Here is an 18,830-nt window from a genome sequence, read left to right as displayed (position 1 = left end):
GACACTAGTTTTTCCTCTAAACGCCCAAATAATTACCGGCCATGGGCCCAGGTAGGTACCTGCATTGTATATAGAATTTCTACAAAGAAAACCTGCCCATTCTGTTAGCCAGTGGGTGTTCAACGAGCAGCCCTCGCCGTTAAGAGCTGCACCCACAGTGTTGCTATAGGAATCAAAGCATAGTACCTTGACAAGAGAGTCTCAGTTGTCCCAACAGCTCTACACAAACTTTACAATTTGAAACAGCAGCTAGCATGTCAGTCCAGCATGTCAGTGAATTGTGCTGATTAAATTAACATAGAGTACAATCTCACAATATACATCACAAACAAATTACAATGTCAGGAAATAAGAGTTACAGTAAGATAAGTTATGTAGTAACAGCTTATAAGCTTGTCTTAATGTAATAAAAAAATTTTTACATGGGAAATACAATAATGAATGAACAGAAATGCTAAGCATTCTAGTTTGCTACAAGCTGAAGAAGGGTACAAGAAAACAAAAAAGCTGCTTTCTAGAAAGCAAAACACAAATGACAAAGGAAGACAAACGGAGAATGCACACTAGCAGGTCTGCAATGTGCAGCATACAAACAGTTAAATATTTGCACATTCCCCATACTCCAAGAGCACCAAGGACCTCACTTGTGGTTTTTAGAAAGCGGAAATTACAAAGCAAGCCATGTCACTATGTTTCTTTATAGCTTTCATATTGCCATAAATACCAATTTGATAAGTTTTCCTTTAGCCCAGTTCACCCCACCCCACCCCTTTTTTACCCAGCGTGTGAAATCTCAGAATACTTCTTTGTCACCATTTCCAACAAATCTGGTAGTTAAAAGAGGGTGTTGGATCAAAATGAAATATTTTTGCATATACATTGTTTTTTCCTTCTGTAACAGGACATTACAGTATATCAAAACTGTAGTTTGATCTGAGAAAAATCACAGATTTTTTTAGGTTGTATCAAAAAAAAAAAGGTTTAGGGGAAGTTGTTTCAACAGAAAAAGAGTATGTGTTTTGTAAAAGATCAAATGAGGTCATATCGTAGCATACTTTTAAAAGAACATGCTTAAGTGCCAACTTGAAAGGCGTGCAACACCAAGGGTCCAAGCCCATTCATTAACTTCTAATAAAAACATGAAGAACTCTATCATACATCCTGCTGGCTACATCTCTGGTGCAGTTGTTCACACTATGGCCCTGACTCAACAAATTCTCCCTGCTTAATGCCAATGTTTTCCTGGCTCTCATGACCACCATGGAAGTACTAATATGCTTAATATTAAGCAGGTGGATCAGTGTTTTGCTGGGAGAGAATGGGGGTCTTATCTTGCAGTATACTTTGCTCGGAAATTATTTTGTAATGCCACGCTTTTGATATGACTGAAAAATATAACCAGAAAGCCAACCCAGAGAGATTAGATTGCATTGGGAGGTGGTTGCATTGTATTTTTTCACAGCAGAAATTGCCCATAGCTGACTACTGTATACTTTTCACAGGGTGTTGTATTTATCGGGACTAATGCTGCTGTTTGTTTTGCATTCCCATCCTGGGGCAATCCCATCTTTTGCCCTCCCCCTGCCTCACACTGCACCTGAGTACACTAATTTAGGAACACACTACGATCCTGTGTATTCTCAGCAGGCAGTTTTGCAAGCTAGATGGCGATAGACCAGAACTGGGCCAATTCATCAGAATCATTTCTCCATGTAAAACTGAACCCTGGAAAGCAGTTCTGCTTCCATTATGACCTCTAGCTTCCATTTTTATAAAATATGTAGTGAACTATTCTAGCTGGTATCAGACTGGTTTGGGAGCGTTCTTCTCTTGAAAATAAGCATTTTCTAATTTTGCAAAAGGAAAATACATTGTATCTGTTAATTAAATAAACTGTCTGTTCACTACAAAAGTATTATTACTAGATTTGTGGTCCTGAATGGAGTTGTTATTTTTTTCAGCCAGTTATTAAGAGGCCTCAAATGCAATGCTTGAAAAGCAATTCCATGAGTCCTCTTTGTATATAGTGTGAACAATTTCCCCTGGTATTATAGCCTAATATAATAATAACATGATTAAATGAATGTACAGCATGAAGGTTTGATATTATTGTGCCTTGCCTGCATTGCAAGGGTCATTTCAGTCATGATAATCTTTCCAGGGATATGCTTTTGACTTCCAAATGCCATTCTTGTTAAGAAATAAAATATCTCATCAGTTTTACTTGGTTTCAGAAGACTGTGTTTCCTATCAAATGTATCAGAATTTTGGCATGTTTAATGTATCAACTTTATAAAAAAAGAAGAAAGTATTCCCTGTTTGTGGAATATGATACTAAAAATCAGAGAGAGCACAAGTGAGGCGTCTTGCTGTCCCAGCTACAGGTCCACAATACTGCACTCACACTGCGGGTGTAAATTCAGCATCTACATGAGGTACAGTGACTTGTCAGCATTTAATATGGACCAACATACACTGATATAGAACAAAAGTAAATACATAACTTATACTTCACTAAGTATCCATGAACAAAAAATAAAATTCTATTTCCTATGTTATATTTACACAATTTTAAAAAAAAATCTAAAATGAGATGGTAAATTCATCAAAAACTTTGTTTTGAGCTCCAATTCATAAAGTAAAAATGTTGGGCCTTATGATTGTCCTTCCTTGATTTCTACTGACATTTTAGAGCCAATGTCGGCTAATAAATAGAATAACATGCTCGTAGGCACAATTCAGATTCAAATATGTTCCTCCCACTCCCCCAGCCAGTAAATGCAATTTTTACCAGCTGGCAATTCCTGAACAGCCAGTCATTTTCAAGAATGTGGCTTTAACATACAGAGCATCAGCATTGAGGCAGGGCTGGAGCTAAAACAAAGTGTTCATACATACATGTATTTTGCATAAATAAATGAAATAACAAGACATAAAAATGACTCAAATCCGGCAACTGTGAGGCAGGCCCACACGAGTCGAAACAGATGACTTTTGTTCATGTAGTTTTCGTACAACAGTTTCACATTAGTCAGAAGTGATAAAAAATACCATTTATATCCAGTGCTTATAACACTTATGAAACAACATCTGTGAGTGTGTTTTTTTTTTTTTTTTGTACTACAAGCAAAATCAAGTTTCAGTCCTAAAGAACAGTCCTTTGTTCTCCACAAGCCTGCAGAATATTATTTTGGCATGGTCATAAAATTAAAAAAAAAAATAAAAATTAACCAACTAATCTAAATGTTTGCCTTTGTGCAAAAAAAAATAATTACATAAAATACAATGCTAGCAATACAGCATTCTACCTATGCAACAAAACCAGAAAAAAAAAAAAGAGCAGGAGAGAAAGAAAGTGACATTGGGGGAGGGAGAGAGACTTCTAACTGGAGAATTATGTAAGACATTAATAAATAGCCTTTTTTTAGGAAATAATGATGTCCTCCCCCCAGTCTGAGCTGAATGTATTAAAACCAGTTCAAATTCCCAAGCAATTATAAGAAAAAAACCCACTTTATATCAGTACCTTAGCCAGCTTAAAGAGGATGCTCACCAGCTAACGACACAGCATATGCCTTTAAAGTCTTGGCTAGACCAGTTTATTGCTTATTAGACATGGACTCAGAACACATTTAAATAAATATTAAAAATATAGCTTTTTTGTTCCAAATTACAAAATGGTCAGAGAAATCTGACCATTGTGTTTCTATGCCATTATCTTTATAAATTGTCCTGTAAATTGAACAATCTTCTTTGTCTTGGGAGTTGTTCTTTCACATTGAAACATGATTCCTACAGTGGCAAAAATGGCTATCACTGATCAAACAGGTATTAGTGGGGCTATGAGGAAAATGACTGCTCCTACATACAGCATTGTGCCATTGCAGCTCACAAGAATTTCTGCAAGACAGGATGCTAGCACAAGCACAGCCAGCACTAACACCAGACTTCTTTTGTTGTCTGAGCCCTAAACAAAGCCTGTGCAGCTCTGTGGGAAGATGCTCACAGACTTCAAGAGGAGCTGCTCTAGGCCCACTCATACCTCTCAGCTTGAGCCTGAATTTATCACCAATGTGCTGAACACATCTAATTCAAAATAAAAGCTGAGGGAGTTGAGGAGCTTCAGCACATTTATTCATCAGGCCCATTGGATCTGCATATATATACAGTGATATATTTGTGAACAGGAGTGGAGTGTGAGGGAAAAAAGTAAAGGCAATTTCTCCTCTGTCTTTGAAATTTAATAGATTCACCATCTTTGAATATCTCTCTTGTATATTTCCCAGAATTTTCTCTAGTAATTGCAGTGTTTCTAGTAGTAATACAAATGAAATTTTTAATTTCTATAGCACCTTATGTCCAAAGATTCCAAAGCACTTGACAAGCATTGACAAGTCACATTCCCACATGAATAATATTCATTAAATATCTTCGATCAAACATTTTCCCAGCTTTGCAATTAGATATTTGAGTGGCCTTCCTTCCCCCACTAGGAGTCTCACATATAAATCACTGCATAAATACTTGAGGTAGCACACAGTTCCTTCAGGTGGCAACAGGAACATGATGCATGGAGCCATGATTCGCTGCAGGATTCCTCAGGCCCTAAAAATTCATTGTGGTGGACTCTAAATGCAGTTTGGATTTTACATCTGCCTTTGCTGTCTAAGTATAGAGGTTTATAACTATAAACACATTTCTTAGGAATATTTGTACTCTATGTACATATAAAAGTACTCACTTTATTTTGCATTACATATAGCAGAGTGTTTCCAAGTGCTCCTTGAACATACAGTGTTAGAGGAACAACTGAATTTCTCATTCATAAAAGTCATGTTCATTTTAGTAGCAGGTGCACTTTAATTTTCATATACCTGTGTGATTTAGGGGAGAAGAAAGAAGGGGCTCTTTAAAATACCAATAAGGAATTGTAAGTGTAATGCCACCAACTGTACTTTAAAAAATAAATATTAAGTATTTGGACCCTTGACATTCTGGAATGAATAAATTATTTAAGAGAAAATGTGTTAAGACTGAATGCAAGGGTTAAAAGCAAAGGGGTAGAGAATGTAGTCAGAGGTGGCCTCACACTGCTAAAACAGGCCCATCCATAGCTGGTGATCGCTCTTTTGTGCTTACTTAAAATTTCACACTAATGGCACATCAAGAGGCAAAAGCAATTGGGCACATGCACTATGGCAACCATGTTCACTACTTAAGAATATCCTGTCTCCAGATTCCTGAGTACTTCACCATATTCTGGAAAAAAATTAGGTTTTATATATATTTATTTTTTTAAGATGCCAAGGGATTGTCTAAGACTTTACAGTGTCTCCTTTAAGACTTCTTTTTAATGTTAAGATTCGAAAGTTATGAAAAGTTTGGCACATCAGAAGTTCAGCTATACATATGGAAAAAAATGGAATTCAGAGACTATTCTTTAAAGACGAGCTATGATGCACAGATGTGCACACTTGCGGACTTGTTCTGTTTCACAATATGAAATCTGCGGATTTTGTTTTCTAAAATAATCCAGAATAAAAACACATTCACAACCTGTAGGCTGGCACAGCATACCTGAGTGAGAATGTATAACCCCCATCTAAAACAGTAACTCAAACCTTTATCAGCATCCAAACGGAAAAAGACAAAAGGTAAGACTTGTAAGACAGCTATTGATTCATATAAGTTTTCAAGTCCTGATGTCTGATATTTATGTCTTCATCTAAATTTTTTAAAAAAACATAAACAAAAAAACAAAACGAATAAAACCAAGTTCATGAAAAATTAGGGAAACAATCTGTCTCACACGATAAGAAACATTTAAGACCATTCTGCTGATGTAACTGTAGGAGCCACACATGCATGCAGGCTCTTTAAGAACTTTTGCTCAAAAAAAACCCAAAAAAACCCAAATGAGTCTGAGTACTTTAATTCTGTGAACACTCTTCAGTTGGCACTGACTGCCTCATGGGCTTCGTTTTCACTACTATAGTCTGATTTGGGATCATCCTCATAGTCCTCGTACATTTCTATTTCATCCTCTCCATTTATCATTTCATTTCCAGCAAGGCTTCCGCTGTCCGTCTTCATACCATAAGTGCTCTGAATGACGGGGATGCTGGGCTCAGGGCTGGCAGAGGTGCTCGAGCAATCTGATGTCATCTGAGGGGATGGCGTGGTAGTCGCCATGGTAATAGCACCAGGATAGACAACTCCCGTTCCCGTGGTGATTGGAATTTGAGGCTGTTGTCTGGAAGGAAAAACAAGAGCGAAATGTGATTTCCTGTGTTTAGAGGAGAGAAGACCTTCTGCAAGTCCAAATGAAAGAAAAGCAGGTGATTTCCTAGAAAGGCTGCATGCATTTCTCCGGGGCTTACACATTGGTCCTTATGGTATTGGTTCATCTTATCTCCCTCCAAGGACAACTGGAGAGTAAAGTGTTTAGTAACTTCAAGACATTGATTCTTTCATGCAATTTATGCATTTGTTTCAACCATAATGCAAACTAGAACTTGGACAGGGACCATCAAAAGGTTTCAGACACTTGTGTGATACCTGGCTGCTACTGTAGACACTGTGTAGCCAAAATCTAAACCCTCAAATTCCTGACAAGAGCTTTTGTTAATGAGAGGACCTCAAGATTACCTGTAAGTACCTAAAATGGCAGACAGAAGACCAAGTAACATTGTTTAACTGTAAGTAAGCAATTTACTGTTTAGGTGCTAGGTAGACTGCTACATCACTTAGACATACTTTTGATATTTTATTGCTGGCTTTTGATTTTTATTTAAATCCATGATCAGAATGCCATTTTCTGTTCAGGATTTAATGTGTAAGACTGAGTTTTTGAAGCAAAGCACTTGAAAAAAAAAAAGAACAAATGTTCTTTTCTCTATAGTACAGTCTACAGAAATTAACACTTCCTCCTGAGGACTCAATGTCAGATCTGATTTATTTTGATAATGCAAATACATGGGAAGACTCAATTAAGGGTGTACTGCCTCTACTTTTAACACATCTTACCTTCCGATATCTAACTTTGTGGGATGTAACACTGTCTTTTTCATGTGTGTGCAATTTTAAGCTTACTGGAGCAATACTACACATGAATTAAAATCAGCTTTTGTCACTGCCAGCCAAGAAATTCAACACAAACTTTACTGTAAGCATGCACACAGTTGTGCCAAGTGATGTGATGTCCCTTCTTACATTAATATATGAATATTCAGATGGTTTGCTGAGTAAAGGTCAGTTTGCTGAACCCGTTAAGTGGCCAGGCCCATACTGGCTACAAGTTAATTAAATCAACTTCTTACATTTGGGTTAATTAACTAATAACATACTTTCTATCTTAAAGTACTCATACAAATATTCTCATATTATTTCTGGATCATTACCTTTAGTAAAGATAAAAGAAGGGTTATAATGTGTCTGAAGGCAGAGAATCTCCATTGTACTTCAGAAGTGAAAATTAAAATGTTCAGTACCAGAAATACCTAAGTGCCCTGGAAGATGCTGCTACAGTATTGACTAGTTATTGAATATGCATGCCTGTTTGCATAATCTATTTAAAGCATCATGTGTTTCAATGTATTCCCAACCTTCTTTAGAGAAATATTGACCCAGTAGCAGAGAACTACTAGAATTCTAGTAGGAGAAACAGTGTCAGATATGCCTGAATAGTCTAACGAATCTGAAATTTCTTGACCACTGTTTCATTCTATACTAAAATTCAAAAGGACATTTCATAAACCAGCCTCTCACAAATTCTTAATCACTGGTTAAATCCATACACAAAATAATGTTAAGTTTATGTATCAGACCCCAAATGTTTAGTTTTTACTGCTCCTTGATCAAAGCCTAAGTTTGATAAATATCACACTACAGAGTTACTGCGAAACTGATACACTCAAATCATGAATACTCTGTGTAAGATAACATTAAAATAGCTTGTAGTACTGTCATTGCTGGTAGTGCTAGCCTGACTCTTAAAGTCTCTGCACAGCTTGAGAAATTAAAACATCTGTTGTATAAGTATGGGACACCTGGCTAGCAGCAAGCAAAAACATTGCAGTAATTCGTTTGACACAGTCATTATACTCCTGTTTGCAAATGATGATTTGCAGATGATTTACAAACAGCTTGGGATTTTTCACTAAATTTTCACTTTTTAAATGGTCTGATAAATGTTCTGTGAAAACCATTTTCAGCCAATGTATTTGCTTGCAAGTGATTTTCTGCAAACATCTTTCAATGCTTTCTCCATAAAATTGAACACCTACTTCACATGGGAACATTTCTGGTTTAGGATTGCATGTTGTCAGGAGTATAAACTATTACTGTTAAAACCCCACCAGTATCTCCTCCACAACTTTTAGATACAAGAAATGTTCACATTGATGACTGTTTCTACAGACCAAAGGGAAAAGAAATATACACATGGTCACATAAAAATTCTACCTAGTTGTCACCAGGCCATATACACTTAATTCTCTCTAATCTGCCCATCTAACCACTGCTGGTACTAATCCTTTTCTGGTATGTCTTAGAATAAATAAATTCACGAAACACAGCATTGCCAATTGCTCATCAAACACCAGAATATTAATGCCAAAACATGCTTTGAGAAAAGTTTTCACAACTTTTGTAACAAAAATTGTAGAATATAATCAAAGAATGATTGCAAGCTGCTCTTGTGTTACAGATGACACTAAGTATCAGAACATTAATGTCTGCCTCTACCCCTCCCCTCCAAAAAGTTTGCATTTTCTCAGAAGCCTTTTTACAAGCAGCAAGAATGATAAAAATGCCTGTTTAAGAGAGAGCTGTGAGGTATCTTGATAAAATGATGGTTGTCAGTGTTAAGGCCTAAAGGACAGACTACGTTTAAGAAATTCTAGTGTTCTTTCAAATGCTTATCAAGTCAGCAAAACACTTTTGCATATCCAAAATTTCAATGGGACTGAGTACACTTGTCTAAGTACCACTCATTCCAAAGGGTAAAGGGAGCAGGTCATCTGAGCATAAAGAAGCCAAATTTACAGAGATAGGTTTTACTTCAGAACACACCAAATGCATCACAAACTATAGAATGAATCTAATAGTCAAAGCACTTGATTGGTGTAACAGGAAAGTTAAATGCTTACTGAATTTGTCATTCATAAATGCAGTCTTTTTCTACATTTTAAACAAAAATCAGACATGCTATGCATGCCTGCTGCTGGCTGGGTAATAACTTTAAATGACCTACATCTCACCATGGAACTGTAAACATGTGGTAACTGTACCACCTAATTGGAAAGGGTCTCAAATTGCTATCCATTTGCTAGCAAAAATTTCCTAGCACTTAAACATGGGCACCTACACCCCCCCAGTAACTAGACACCTACCTCTCACTTAATACTCGTTATTATTTAGAGATGAACATATTCTTACCTTAAGTTCTGCTCTAGTTGCGACATTACATCCCAGAAAGCCTTATTTTAAAATATCACAAACTATATGGATGGCATATGTTACTGGAGATGAGTGCTATCATTTCCCAAGTAATTAAATTATAGAGGGGAAGAAATCAGAGCATTTACTTAAGTTCTTTCTACTCTCCCTGAAAAGAAGAGTTGGTGTTTCTAACCTATGACTCTGGCAACTGTTTTCTTTTATTTTCAGTTCTTAATGGCATTCATGTTAATAGTATTTTTTCTAACGTTAAATTCCATGTGTTTAATCATTGTCTCTAGCTAGAATTTTGCCTATCACAGAACCTTGGAGTGGGGAGATACTTTACTGCAAGCTACAGGTTACAATTCAGCTCAGTTGTATTTGGTTAAAACAAGGATGTTTTCTGCTTGGTTAAGATTTCCAGAATCCAACATTAATCTTCTGATCTCCTCAGATCCATGAGGAATGGTGACACATGGCTATGTACCCTGGCTTCAAATCACTCCTGTCTCCACAATCTCTCGTCTTTGACAAATAAATCCTTATGTGGCCAATTACTACAGGTCACTTGCCTCTGCTCTGCCAGCATTGCCAACAAGTCTGTCCACTGTGAGGCCAAATATTTGGCCCAAAATAGTTAGGAAAATATAAAAATGAAGGTAACATGAAAAATCTTAGATGAACTGACATGCTCACAAGTTTGTGGAATTAATATTCTTAATGTTTTCCTGGAGAATGTTTCACTTTTGACTTTTGCAAAACTAGCTAAACATTTAAACTGGCAAATTACCATTGTTTTCTGATCCCCTCTCAACCATTTTCTGACAGCTCTTTAAATGACTGGAGCAAAAATTGATTGTATTAAGGAACATGCTATATGCTACACACCCCTGAAACTTACATTCCCATAAGGAATGAAATAACAGTAAATCTCACAAAAGCACCCATTGTGTACTTGCTTTAAGTTCAAGCTACAGGAGTATAATATTACAGCCTTATTGAAAACCGTAGTCTAGCAACATTCAGACTATGTGTATACAGTAGTTATAAACACTATAAAGGATTTATTCTAAACATCTTACACTGGTAAAACACCAAAAAAAAGTTACTGCTTACATCATTTTTCAGAAAAATGTATATAGCATATACTTGTATTTAGAGTGTATTAGACTGTAAAAATGACTGAGAAATGAATTATTTTTGTAAGACAAGGCAACAAAAGACAGACTCTTAACTTAAAATGTCGGAATTTATGGTTTATGTATGATCCATTTGTTAGTTCACATTTATTTATGCGTTATAAAAAACTGCTATAGAAGATAAATTGTAAATCACTTGAAGTCTGTTCAGGGATTAACTAATGCTGAAGTTATCATTCACAACTTCCATTAATAATTTTGCTATTAAAAATAACTCAATTATTTTAAAGACATAGCTGGCTTCAGCTTCAGCTTCCACTAGATTGAAACCAGCAATTTTTTAATATACTGTGCATTAAACATGAATTATTTCTGTATATTATATGCCTCATTTGGAACAAAATTCATTCATGTAGGGATGCAATAGAAAGCCTATGCACATTTTAAGTTCCACTCTGTTCTTTAAAATACTTGGTAGTTCCTAGAGTTTTGTGATGGTCTATCAAATATATAACACTTATCTCAAAACATTAACTTCCTGCCCAATTTATTCCAAGAAATCTTCACTCTCATTCAATTCTTTGGAAGTTTTTCTGCATAAATCAGAACAGAATCTGGCCATTCACTATCTTAATAATCTATTTGATTTGAAGGCCTGGGTAGTTTTTATATTGAGAGTCTTTAAACAACTTTTGTTCATCTTACCAATATTTATCAGATTGCAGCTCACTGAAGTAAGTAGTATGAACTTTTTGCATCATAAAAATCCAAGCAGTGTGAAACTCCATGTTTGTGGTGGGAGGTTTCAGATGTACTCAATAGCAGAACTATTCTATGTTGGCCAATGACTTGCCTAAGGGAATCTGACAGGAACTAGCCTTTACTGGATTGCTTAAGCCATAAGTGTACATTTGGTAAAAGAAAGCTACAAATACAAAGATGCAAAAATATAATTTTTCTTGCTATTTACACTTTCCCCTAACCACCTGTTACGAAGGTCTATCTTACTCTTCACACGTCTCCTATTTATCTTTTTATTCTGTGATAATATTTTGTTGATGTTTTGGCATACCCATTCCTAACTTAATTGGTTTATTCTTTAAACAAAAAAGAAAAAAACCAACTGTAGTACTTCAAGCAGTATGAAGCACTTGGCACATTTCATTGGAGTCTATTTTGTACTTTTGTTCCCTATCTTACACTGAATATTTACTATAAACACAGAGTATATTCAATCCGAAAAACCACATTTGTCTCCTATTTCATTCTGAAAAGGAAACTGTATCTCTTCTGTCTACAGTTCTGAAGGACGATTTATGCTGTTCCATCAAAACAGTGGAAAATGATGGGTGTGTGAGGTCAGTTAGGAAAATTGTTCCAGCTGATGCTTTATGTGATATTTATGTTAAACACAGTGAAGAGTAAGTTTAAGAAGTTGATGGGCTCAGTTACTGTGTTCACTTAGTTCTAATCTGATTTGGATGAAATGTTGCTTTTTATTACTCAGTAAACTATTCTGCTGAGACAAATGATTCCATGTTTTATGTTTCAGTTCTAAAAAGCTTTTTAAGTCTATTTTTTTCAGCAATTTAGATTGGTGTCTTCCAATAATTTTGCTTTCAATTTTTTAAGGGAAAGGGGAATTTTGGGCAACAGTGGGAAGTTACAGAAAAGCACAAAATAATTTTTTAAAAATCACACCCTGTGATTCCTCAGTACCAAAATCTCTATTCACATTGAACAGCATCATGGATCTCATTTCACCTTTACTTCATACTCCCTTTTTCATCACTTGCATAACTAAAAGTCATTGTTTCCAGTAAAATCCACTGCATCAATATGTAAGTACACAAAGGTAATTTACTCTTAGTTTAAGCTTCTTCAACATGGATAGATCATGGTGAAGCAGGCTTAGCATAAACAGAATTAGAACCAATCCTTCCAAGAAAATTATTACAATCTCATGGTCTTTGTGATCGTACAGTTTCATATATGACAAAGGTTGCTCCAGCAGTTTAATTTTAAATAGCTTTCATATATATTTTAGAAGTTTCTTAAATCCATCCTCCATATTCACCTCCCTATTTAGCCACCACTTTTAATGTGCAAAATGCTACTGCTTAATACTGTTTTGAATTAGCAAACAATTATAAAATTGTTCACACTGCTGTTTTGGCATTTCTTGTCTAGATGTGATTTGGCCTGTCAATCTGCTTTGGAAGACATAAACTCGAATTTCACTCCTTCAATCTGAATATAATTTGCGATGTGCTGTATAAATTGAGATTTCTATTTAGAGTTTTCTGTGCAATTTTGATGGAAGCCTATTAGTAAACAATTTCTCTTAGACTGAAGAATAAAAAACAATGTCATAACTATAGACTGGAAGGCTATTTCAAGATATCAAAACCACTTCTATTTACTGCTTGAAGAAAGAGCCCACATTGTTGCAGGCTGTACCACAAAATAATTGACTGCAACAGGAGTTCTGCATCCCAAGCCAAAAATGAGGGCACATAATCGACGTCAAGGTCAATTATCTGGTAGTGAAGTACCCAACAAAAGGAGACTATTGTGATTAGAGAAATAAGCAGAACATTGTGAATTTGGAAAGGCTGGCACTGGAGATAGCTTTTAGACTCTGTAAATCACCAGAAACATTGTGTTAGAGCACTGAGCATCACAGATTAATTCATAAAAAAAACCAGGAGAGAAAAATCAGTTATGGTGCAGTTGTTTCACTGGACTTTTGATATATTTAGCCTGTAGATCTTTCATACTGCTGCTTTCTCTGCTGAACACTAAAGGAAATATCACTAAAAACACACACAATGTTTTTAAAACTGTGACAGGATCTTTTTGAGCCATATATTCTAAGCTGTAAATCTACCCAGTCTATCTACGCACTACTCAGAAGGCTCTTCCTAAAATTTGTATTTAAAAAAATATTTTTCCACAGTTCTATATATAATAAAATTCCTAATAGCCTCATGCTATGATATAATTCATTCATCTTTGTTCCTAATGCAATTTCTATTACTCCATTCCCTTTCTCCACTCTCCTGACTCCTTATTCTACATGAGAATAATCTCTTGTGTTTTTCTCTTTGTTCTTTTCTTAATTTAGGAAATGATCCTGGAGTCATTACTAACTCAGAATGGATTAGCTTACTAATAACTCACAAAAGACATGACTCAAACCTTTCAGGTTAATGGGAAACAACTTCTTTTGACTTTAAAGAATTCCACAATCAGTCCCATAATCAGCATTCAGTGGCAAGCTGATAGCTCCGTATTCCATCTTATGTTTTTAATAAGGTTTTATTGGTTCAAATCCTTACCTTCTAAATGACATTAGTCAGTGACTTAAACAGATAAGTCAATTTGGTTTCAAAAAGCATGCTCTGTCTTTGAAAACAATTACAACAATTGTACTCACCCTACAGTAAAAAACTGCCTCATCTCCTGTCTTCGAGACCTCATCAGTTGTTTGTATTCACCAATACGCAATTTCTTTCCATCAACAATGCAGGTACGTTTTGGTCGAGGTTTGTATTTGTAATTAGGATACTTTTCTAGGTGGATTTTACTTAGTCGTGCCTGCTCTTCATAATAAGGTTGTTTCTCTTGATTTGACATGGACTTCCAGCGAGATCCTATTAACACAAAGCATTAGTGAGTGCTCAAGTAAAGGAGGTTTAGCTTTACACACACACATTTCAACATTCCTTCTCATCTTAATAAACAATTTTTAAGGCAATTAAATAAATTGTTTGGAATTTACATCAGTCTGCACATATATTGACTTGCACAACCCGAAACACCTTAAAAGAACCTTGGCTTTCAGATATTACTGCAGACCAAACATACGTAAATCTCTATTAAATAGGTGCACTTAAAACCGTTAGTTAAGTCTCAAAATCTCAGCCTCATGCTGCAAAATGAACTGTGTTTTTTTTACAATACGAGCATTAATCTATGAATAATTCCATACCTTTGTGTTACCACACACAGTATGATGGTTATGGAAGGTCTACAGCCACACTTTTACTGTTAAATGCCTAACACATTGCCTAGGAACACATGCTTCTTTGGTATTTTTATGAGGATTTGGTTTATACACTCCTACTAATAGGTATTAATACCTTGCTATGTAGCAGGAAAACAGTATCAAAGCTTATAGATTCAGCATAATTATCAACAATCTATTGCTGTCTGTGTATCTTAAATTTACTAACCTTCTGATTAATAATCTTGGCATAATAGCTTGGCATAATATTGACACCTTACCATATTTTAAATCCTATTATGCATATTATCTTCTGTCCAGATGTAATAAATACACAGAACTGAATTGAGAAAGTTACATTTCACAAACTTGCATTAAAAAAAGAAAAAGTAAAACAGAAAGCACATTGTAATTACGTACACAAATTCAGGTACTGTAAACTCTCATCGAAAGCTGCACCAATAAAAAAGTCTAAAAATTAACAAAGTGTATACAGGAAGTAGTAAAACAGAAAGCACATTGTAATTACATACACCAATTCAGGTACTGTAAACTCTCATTGAAAGCTGCACCAATAAAAAAGTTTAAAAATTAACAAAGTGTACACAGGAAGAGGAAAAATTATTCAGATCTCTTGTATTGTTTATAAGGAGCTATCTAAACACTTGAATAGAGACGGGATATTTTTTACAGGGAATAAAAACTGCAGAAAATAGCTTTTTGGTGTCTTTTAGATGAATAAAATGATTACAGCTGTGGTAAACGTGGGTGGAAGCTATTCTTTTACCAACATTTTTCATACATCAACAAATGGAAAAGTTGTATAAATATTATCCGTAGCCAGCAATACTCTCTGTCAGTTCTAATATTTCAGTCTTTTTTCTCATTGTCCTGGAAAAGTTGCACAGTTATTATATGGACATAGACTTATTTGTGGCAGAGCAGATACTGACAGGTTAATTCCATGGTTAACAAACACTCAATTGCTGGCACTTCTGAAATATTTATGCTGGAAGTTTACATTTTAATGAATACAGTTCCTATGCTCCTAATAGTTTTTTTTTCACAGAATGCACACAAATAATATAGATTCCCTACAGCTGCCAACACTGAAACAGTGCAGGTTTTATACAAAACTGAAAGGCTATTCATATAACTTACTTATATGGTAGACAAAAATATGAGAACTACTAAGTAAGATTTTGGAAGTTTTAGGACAAAGTAACATTTATTTCTATGTATTCTTGCCTCTGATTGAAGTAACATGCAACAAACTTTGCTAAGAATGTACTCGAATTCAGAGTTTACAATAAAATTATTGCAGAGGAAACTTGATTTTTACTTTTATTTATTACAAGTTACATTTGGAATCTGTCTTTCACTTCAAAGACTCAGAAAGCAAATATAAGTTTTAACATTTCACCACTCATTCTCACGTATGTTTCTAATTCTCTGGAGGGGTCTTAAAAAGCAAATCAAAATTTCTCAAAAATGAGTCAATTTATTTGCACAGTGGCAAAACATAAACCATGGTATATTTCCCGATTGTCCCAATCTACACAAAGTAAATATTAACTACAGTGTCTCTTACCTAAGCAATAATTTAATTGTATGATGCTAGAAGTTAGCCTTTTGAACATTGCAACATTTTGAACCAGAGAATATGCAGGTACAGGTCTCTTACACTGTGCCAGGTTTCTTTGTTTGATACTGCACTGTCTGACATAAACCTTAGATTTTCATTTTGTAGTTTATTAACTTTTTCCCAGTATTTACTTTAGCAAGTATCATTTTGCATTCAGGTGATTTGTAGTTCAGGTGCAACAGATATACAAAACATTCCTTTTGAATGCAGCTAGATTATAAAGCATATTGTGACTGCTTGTTGAGAACAAAAAGCATTAGGGAAGGGGCAAAAAGGGAAAAGGAAGAGAATGAAAATGAAAACAACCCTTGAGTCTTCATTTGTATAAATTTTAGTAATTCCAATTTCAGTGAAAATCTCCCCCACCCCGAAAAATGTCATAAAATTAGAGAAGTTCATAGAATCATAGAATAGTTCAGGTTGGAAGGGACCTTAAAGATCATCTAGTTCCAACCCTCCTGCTATAATCAGGGACACCTTCCACCGAAGCTCCATCACATCTGGCCTAGAACACTCCCAGAGATGGGGCATCCACAGCTTCTTTGGGCAAGATGTTCAGGGCCTCCTCACCCTTGTTCTCTGGGCAAGATGTTCCAGTGCCTCCCCACCCTTGCAGGAAAGATTTTTTCCTAATATCTAATCTAAACCTGCCCTCTTTCACTTCGAAGCCATTTCCCCTGGTCCTATCACTGTGTGCCCTTTTAAGCTGCTTGTCCAATTGGAAGTAACTAACCCATGTCATCAATCTAAATAGCCTCAGCTTTCCACATCTCCCAGAACCCCCAACCTCTGCCAGTTGGCACTACTATAGCAGAGCCTTCAGAGCATCCTTCCATTTCGGTTCAGTCACCATTACGACTTGTTGTCCATTGCCTTGCACTTACCTAGGATTTTGCTGATGTTGGAGTTGTGCATGTCGGGGAAAGCCTGGAGGATTTTCCGGCGCTCGTCCTTGGCCCAGACCATGAAGGCATTCATCGGCCGCTTGATGTGGGGCTCGCTGCTGGCACGGCCCCGCGAGTCCCGGTACACCCGGGCTTCAGCCACCGTGGCACCTCCTGTTGGCCAACAATAATACTGCTGTAGTTTAGCGGCAGAGCCATTCACTGCTTTACTCCCTGTAACGTCAGGGCAGGAAGAAACAAGATGGATGCAAAACATTATTACGTGGATTATGCAAGTGCTTTCAGTGCTGTGCTTATTTTAGCCTCTTTTGCTCTTTCAGCGAGAGAGACACACACAGAGAGGCTAACCAGTGGTTTCAGTGCAACTGGTCAGGCTCATCCATCTGAGCTGACCCATCATCAGTGCAACTGGTCAGGCTCATCCATCTGAGATGACCCAACATCAAAGTGAGGAAACAAATTGCACTGATGTTTCTCCACTTAAGATTTGATAAAGTTTCTGTTTGGGACTTTAACATGAGCTACATGCGCTGAATGCTTAACAAAACTCAAATAAAAGTTACACTTGAGAATCCAAACAGAGGTAGAACTCTTCACAGAAATCATTTACAATGACTTTTCTGCTTGAGCAGTGAAGCACATGCCAAACATTTCATAAAATAAGTTATATATTACACCAGGTACATGCTGCTAGTTGTATGGATCCGATTATATTTGGAGTCAAACATTTTAAAATTGCATCTGCTTTGCTTGAATTTTAGATATGCCTTAGAGCATTCAATCACATATATGTAATAAAACTGTCTGCCTCCACCAGGGACATGCACAGCATCCTGGACCTTCCAGAATGGGAGACTCCAGCTCCACGTTTGCCGAGTTTTAATGTACCCCAGTGTCCTGTCTTTACCTGCCATCAATTCAACTTGTACATGCAAACCTTAACTGTTTTTTTTAATGCATCCAGCCCTGTTTCTTGACTACAAACAGCAAAGCTTCGTGGGGGTTTAGAGTTTACAGAGCTGAATGTGAGGTATAGAACTAGTTAATATAGGAGAAACAGATAACAAAGGCATGATTTTACTGCAAAAAACTTCTGCAATTTTGATAATAACATATGTTTTTAGAGGCAAAAATGGTTTACAGTGGAAGAGTGACATACTTAGTCTTAGACCTCATCAAACTGTTCATATAATTCAGTACCCTGAAAAAGCAAGATACCTGACAACAAATTAGCACAGCGATAGACCTCTTTTTTTTTGTACACTATTACAGCTCTCAACATGGATCTATTTGCCAAATAATATAAGATTAATTGTTACACTAAGTAAAACACTGCAGTTTTACTGATTCCAGTGATTGACTCACAAGTTTTCAGCTCGGCAAAAATTTATTTTCCTAATTCAGTGTGAAATGTATATATGCTATGTATACATTTTAAAAAATTCTATATAGGAAATACATTTGCATGAAAAAAAAGTCCTAAAATAGAGGATGCATAACTAATACACTACCTTTTTGCCACCAGGTCCACAGTACATTAATTTCATTTAAAACGCACTGACCATACAGGATAAATTGATTTTGCTTTATATGGTGTTGACAGCCATGTTTATTGTGCAGTGAAATGTAGTGTAGTTTCAAGCTGACTATATCCATCAACACAGGGCAATATGCTGACTACTGGGCCAGAT

At 36.0% G+C, this 18,830-nt stretch overlaps 1 protein-coding gene across 2 annotated transcripts in view; it reads right to left on the bottom strand.

The window, feature by feature from the left end:
• Positions 1-5,894: 5,894 nt before the first annotated feature.
• Positions 5,895-18,830, bottom strand: part of SOX6 (SRY (sex determining region Y)-box 6) — a 230,192-nt gene continuing 217,256 nt past the window's right edge. The window contains exons 12-14 of one of the 2 annotated variants that reach the window (XM_009077468.1): positions 17,119-17,352; positions 14,020-14,236; positions 5,895-6,253 (exon numbers count right to left, since the gene is read on the bottom strand). In XM_009077468.1, coding sequence (XP_009075716.1) covers positions 5,950-6,253; positions 14,020-14,236; positions 17,119-17,352 — 755 coding nt within the window. In that variant the 3' untranslated portion in view covers positions 5,895-5,949. The remainder of the gene's footprint in view (positions 6,254-14,019; positions 14,237-17,118; positions 17,353-18,830) is intronic. The other variant, XM_009077536.1, reaches the window with a different exon arrangement.

The sequence above is a fragment of the Acanthisitta chloris genome, unplaced genomic scaffold (genome assembly GCF_000695815.1).
Source record: "Acanthisitta chloris isolate BGI_N310 unplaced genomic scaffold, ASM69581v1 scaffold8040, whole genome shotgun sequence".
NCBI classification, from domain to species: domain Eukaryota; kingdom Metazoa; phylum Chordata; class Aves; order Passeriformes; family Acanthisittidae; genus Acanthisitta; species Acanthisitta chloris.
Note: the sequence above shows the minus strand (reverse complement) of the source record. Positions and strands in the feature narration are given on the sequence as shown.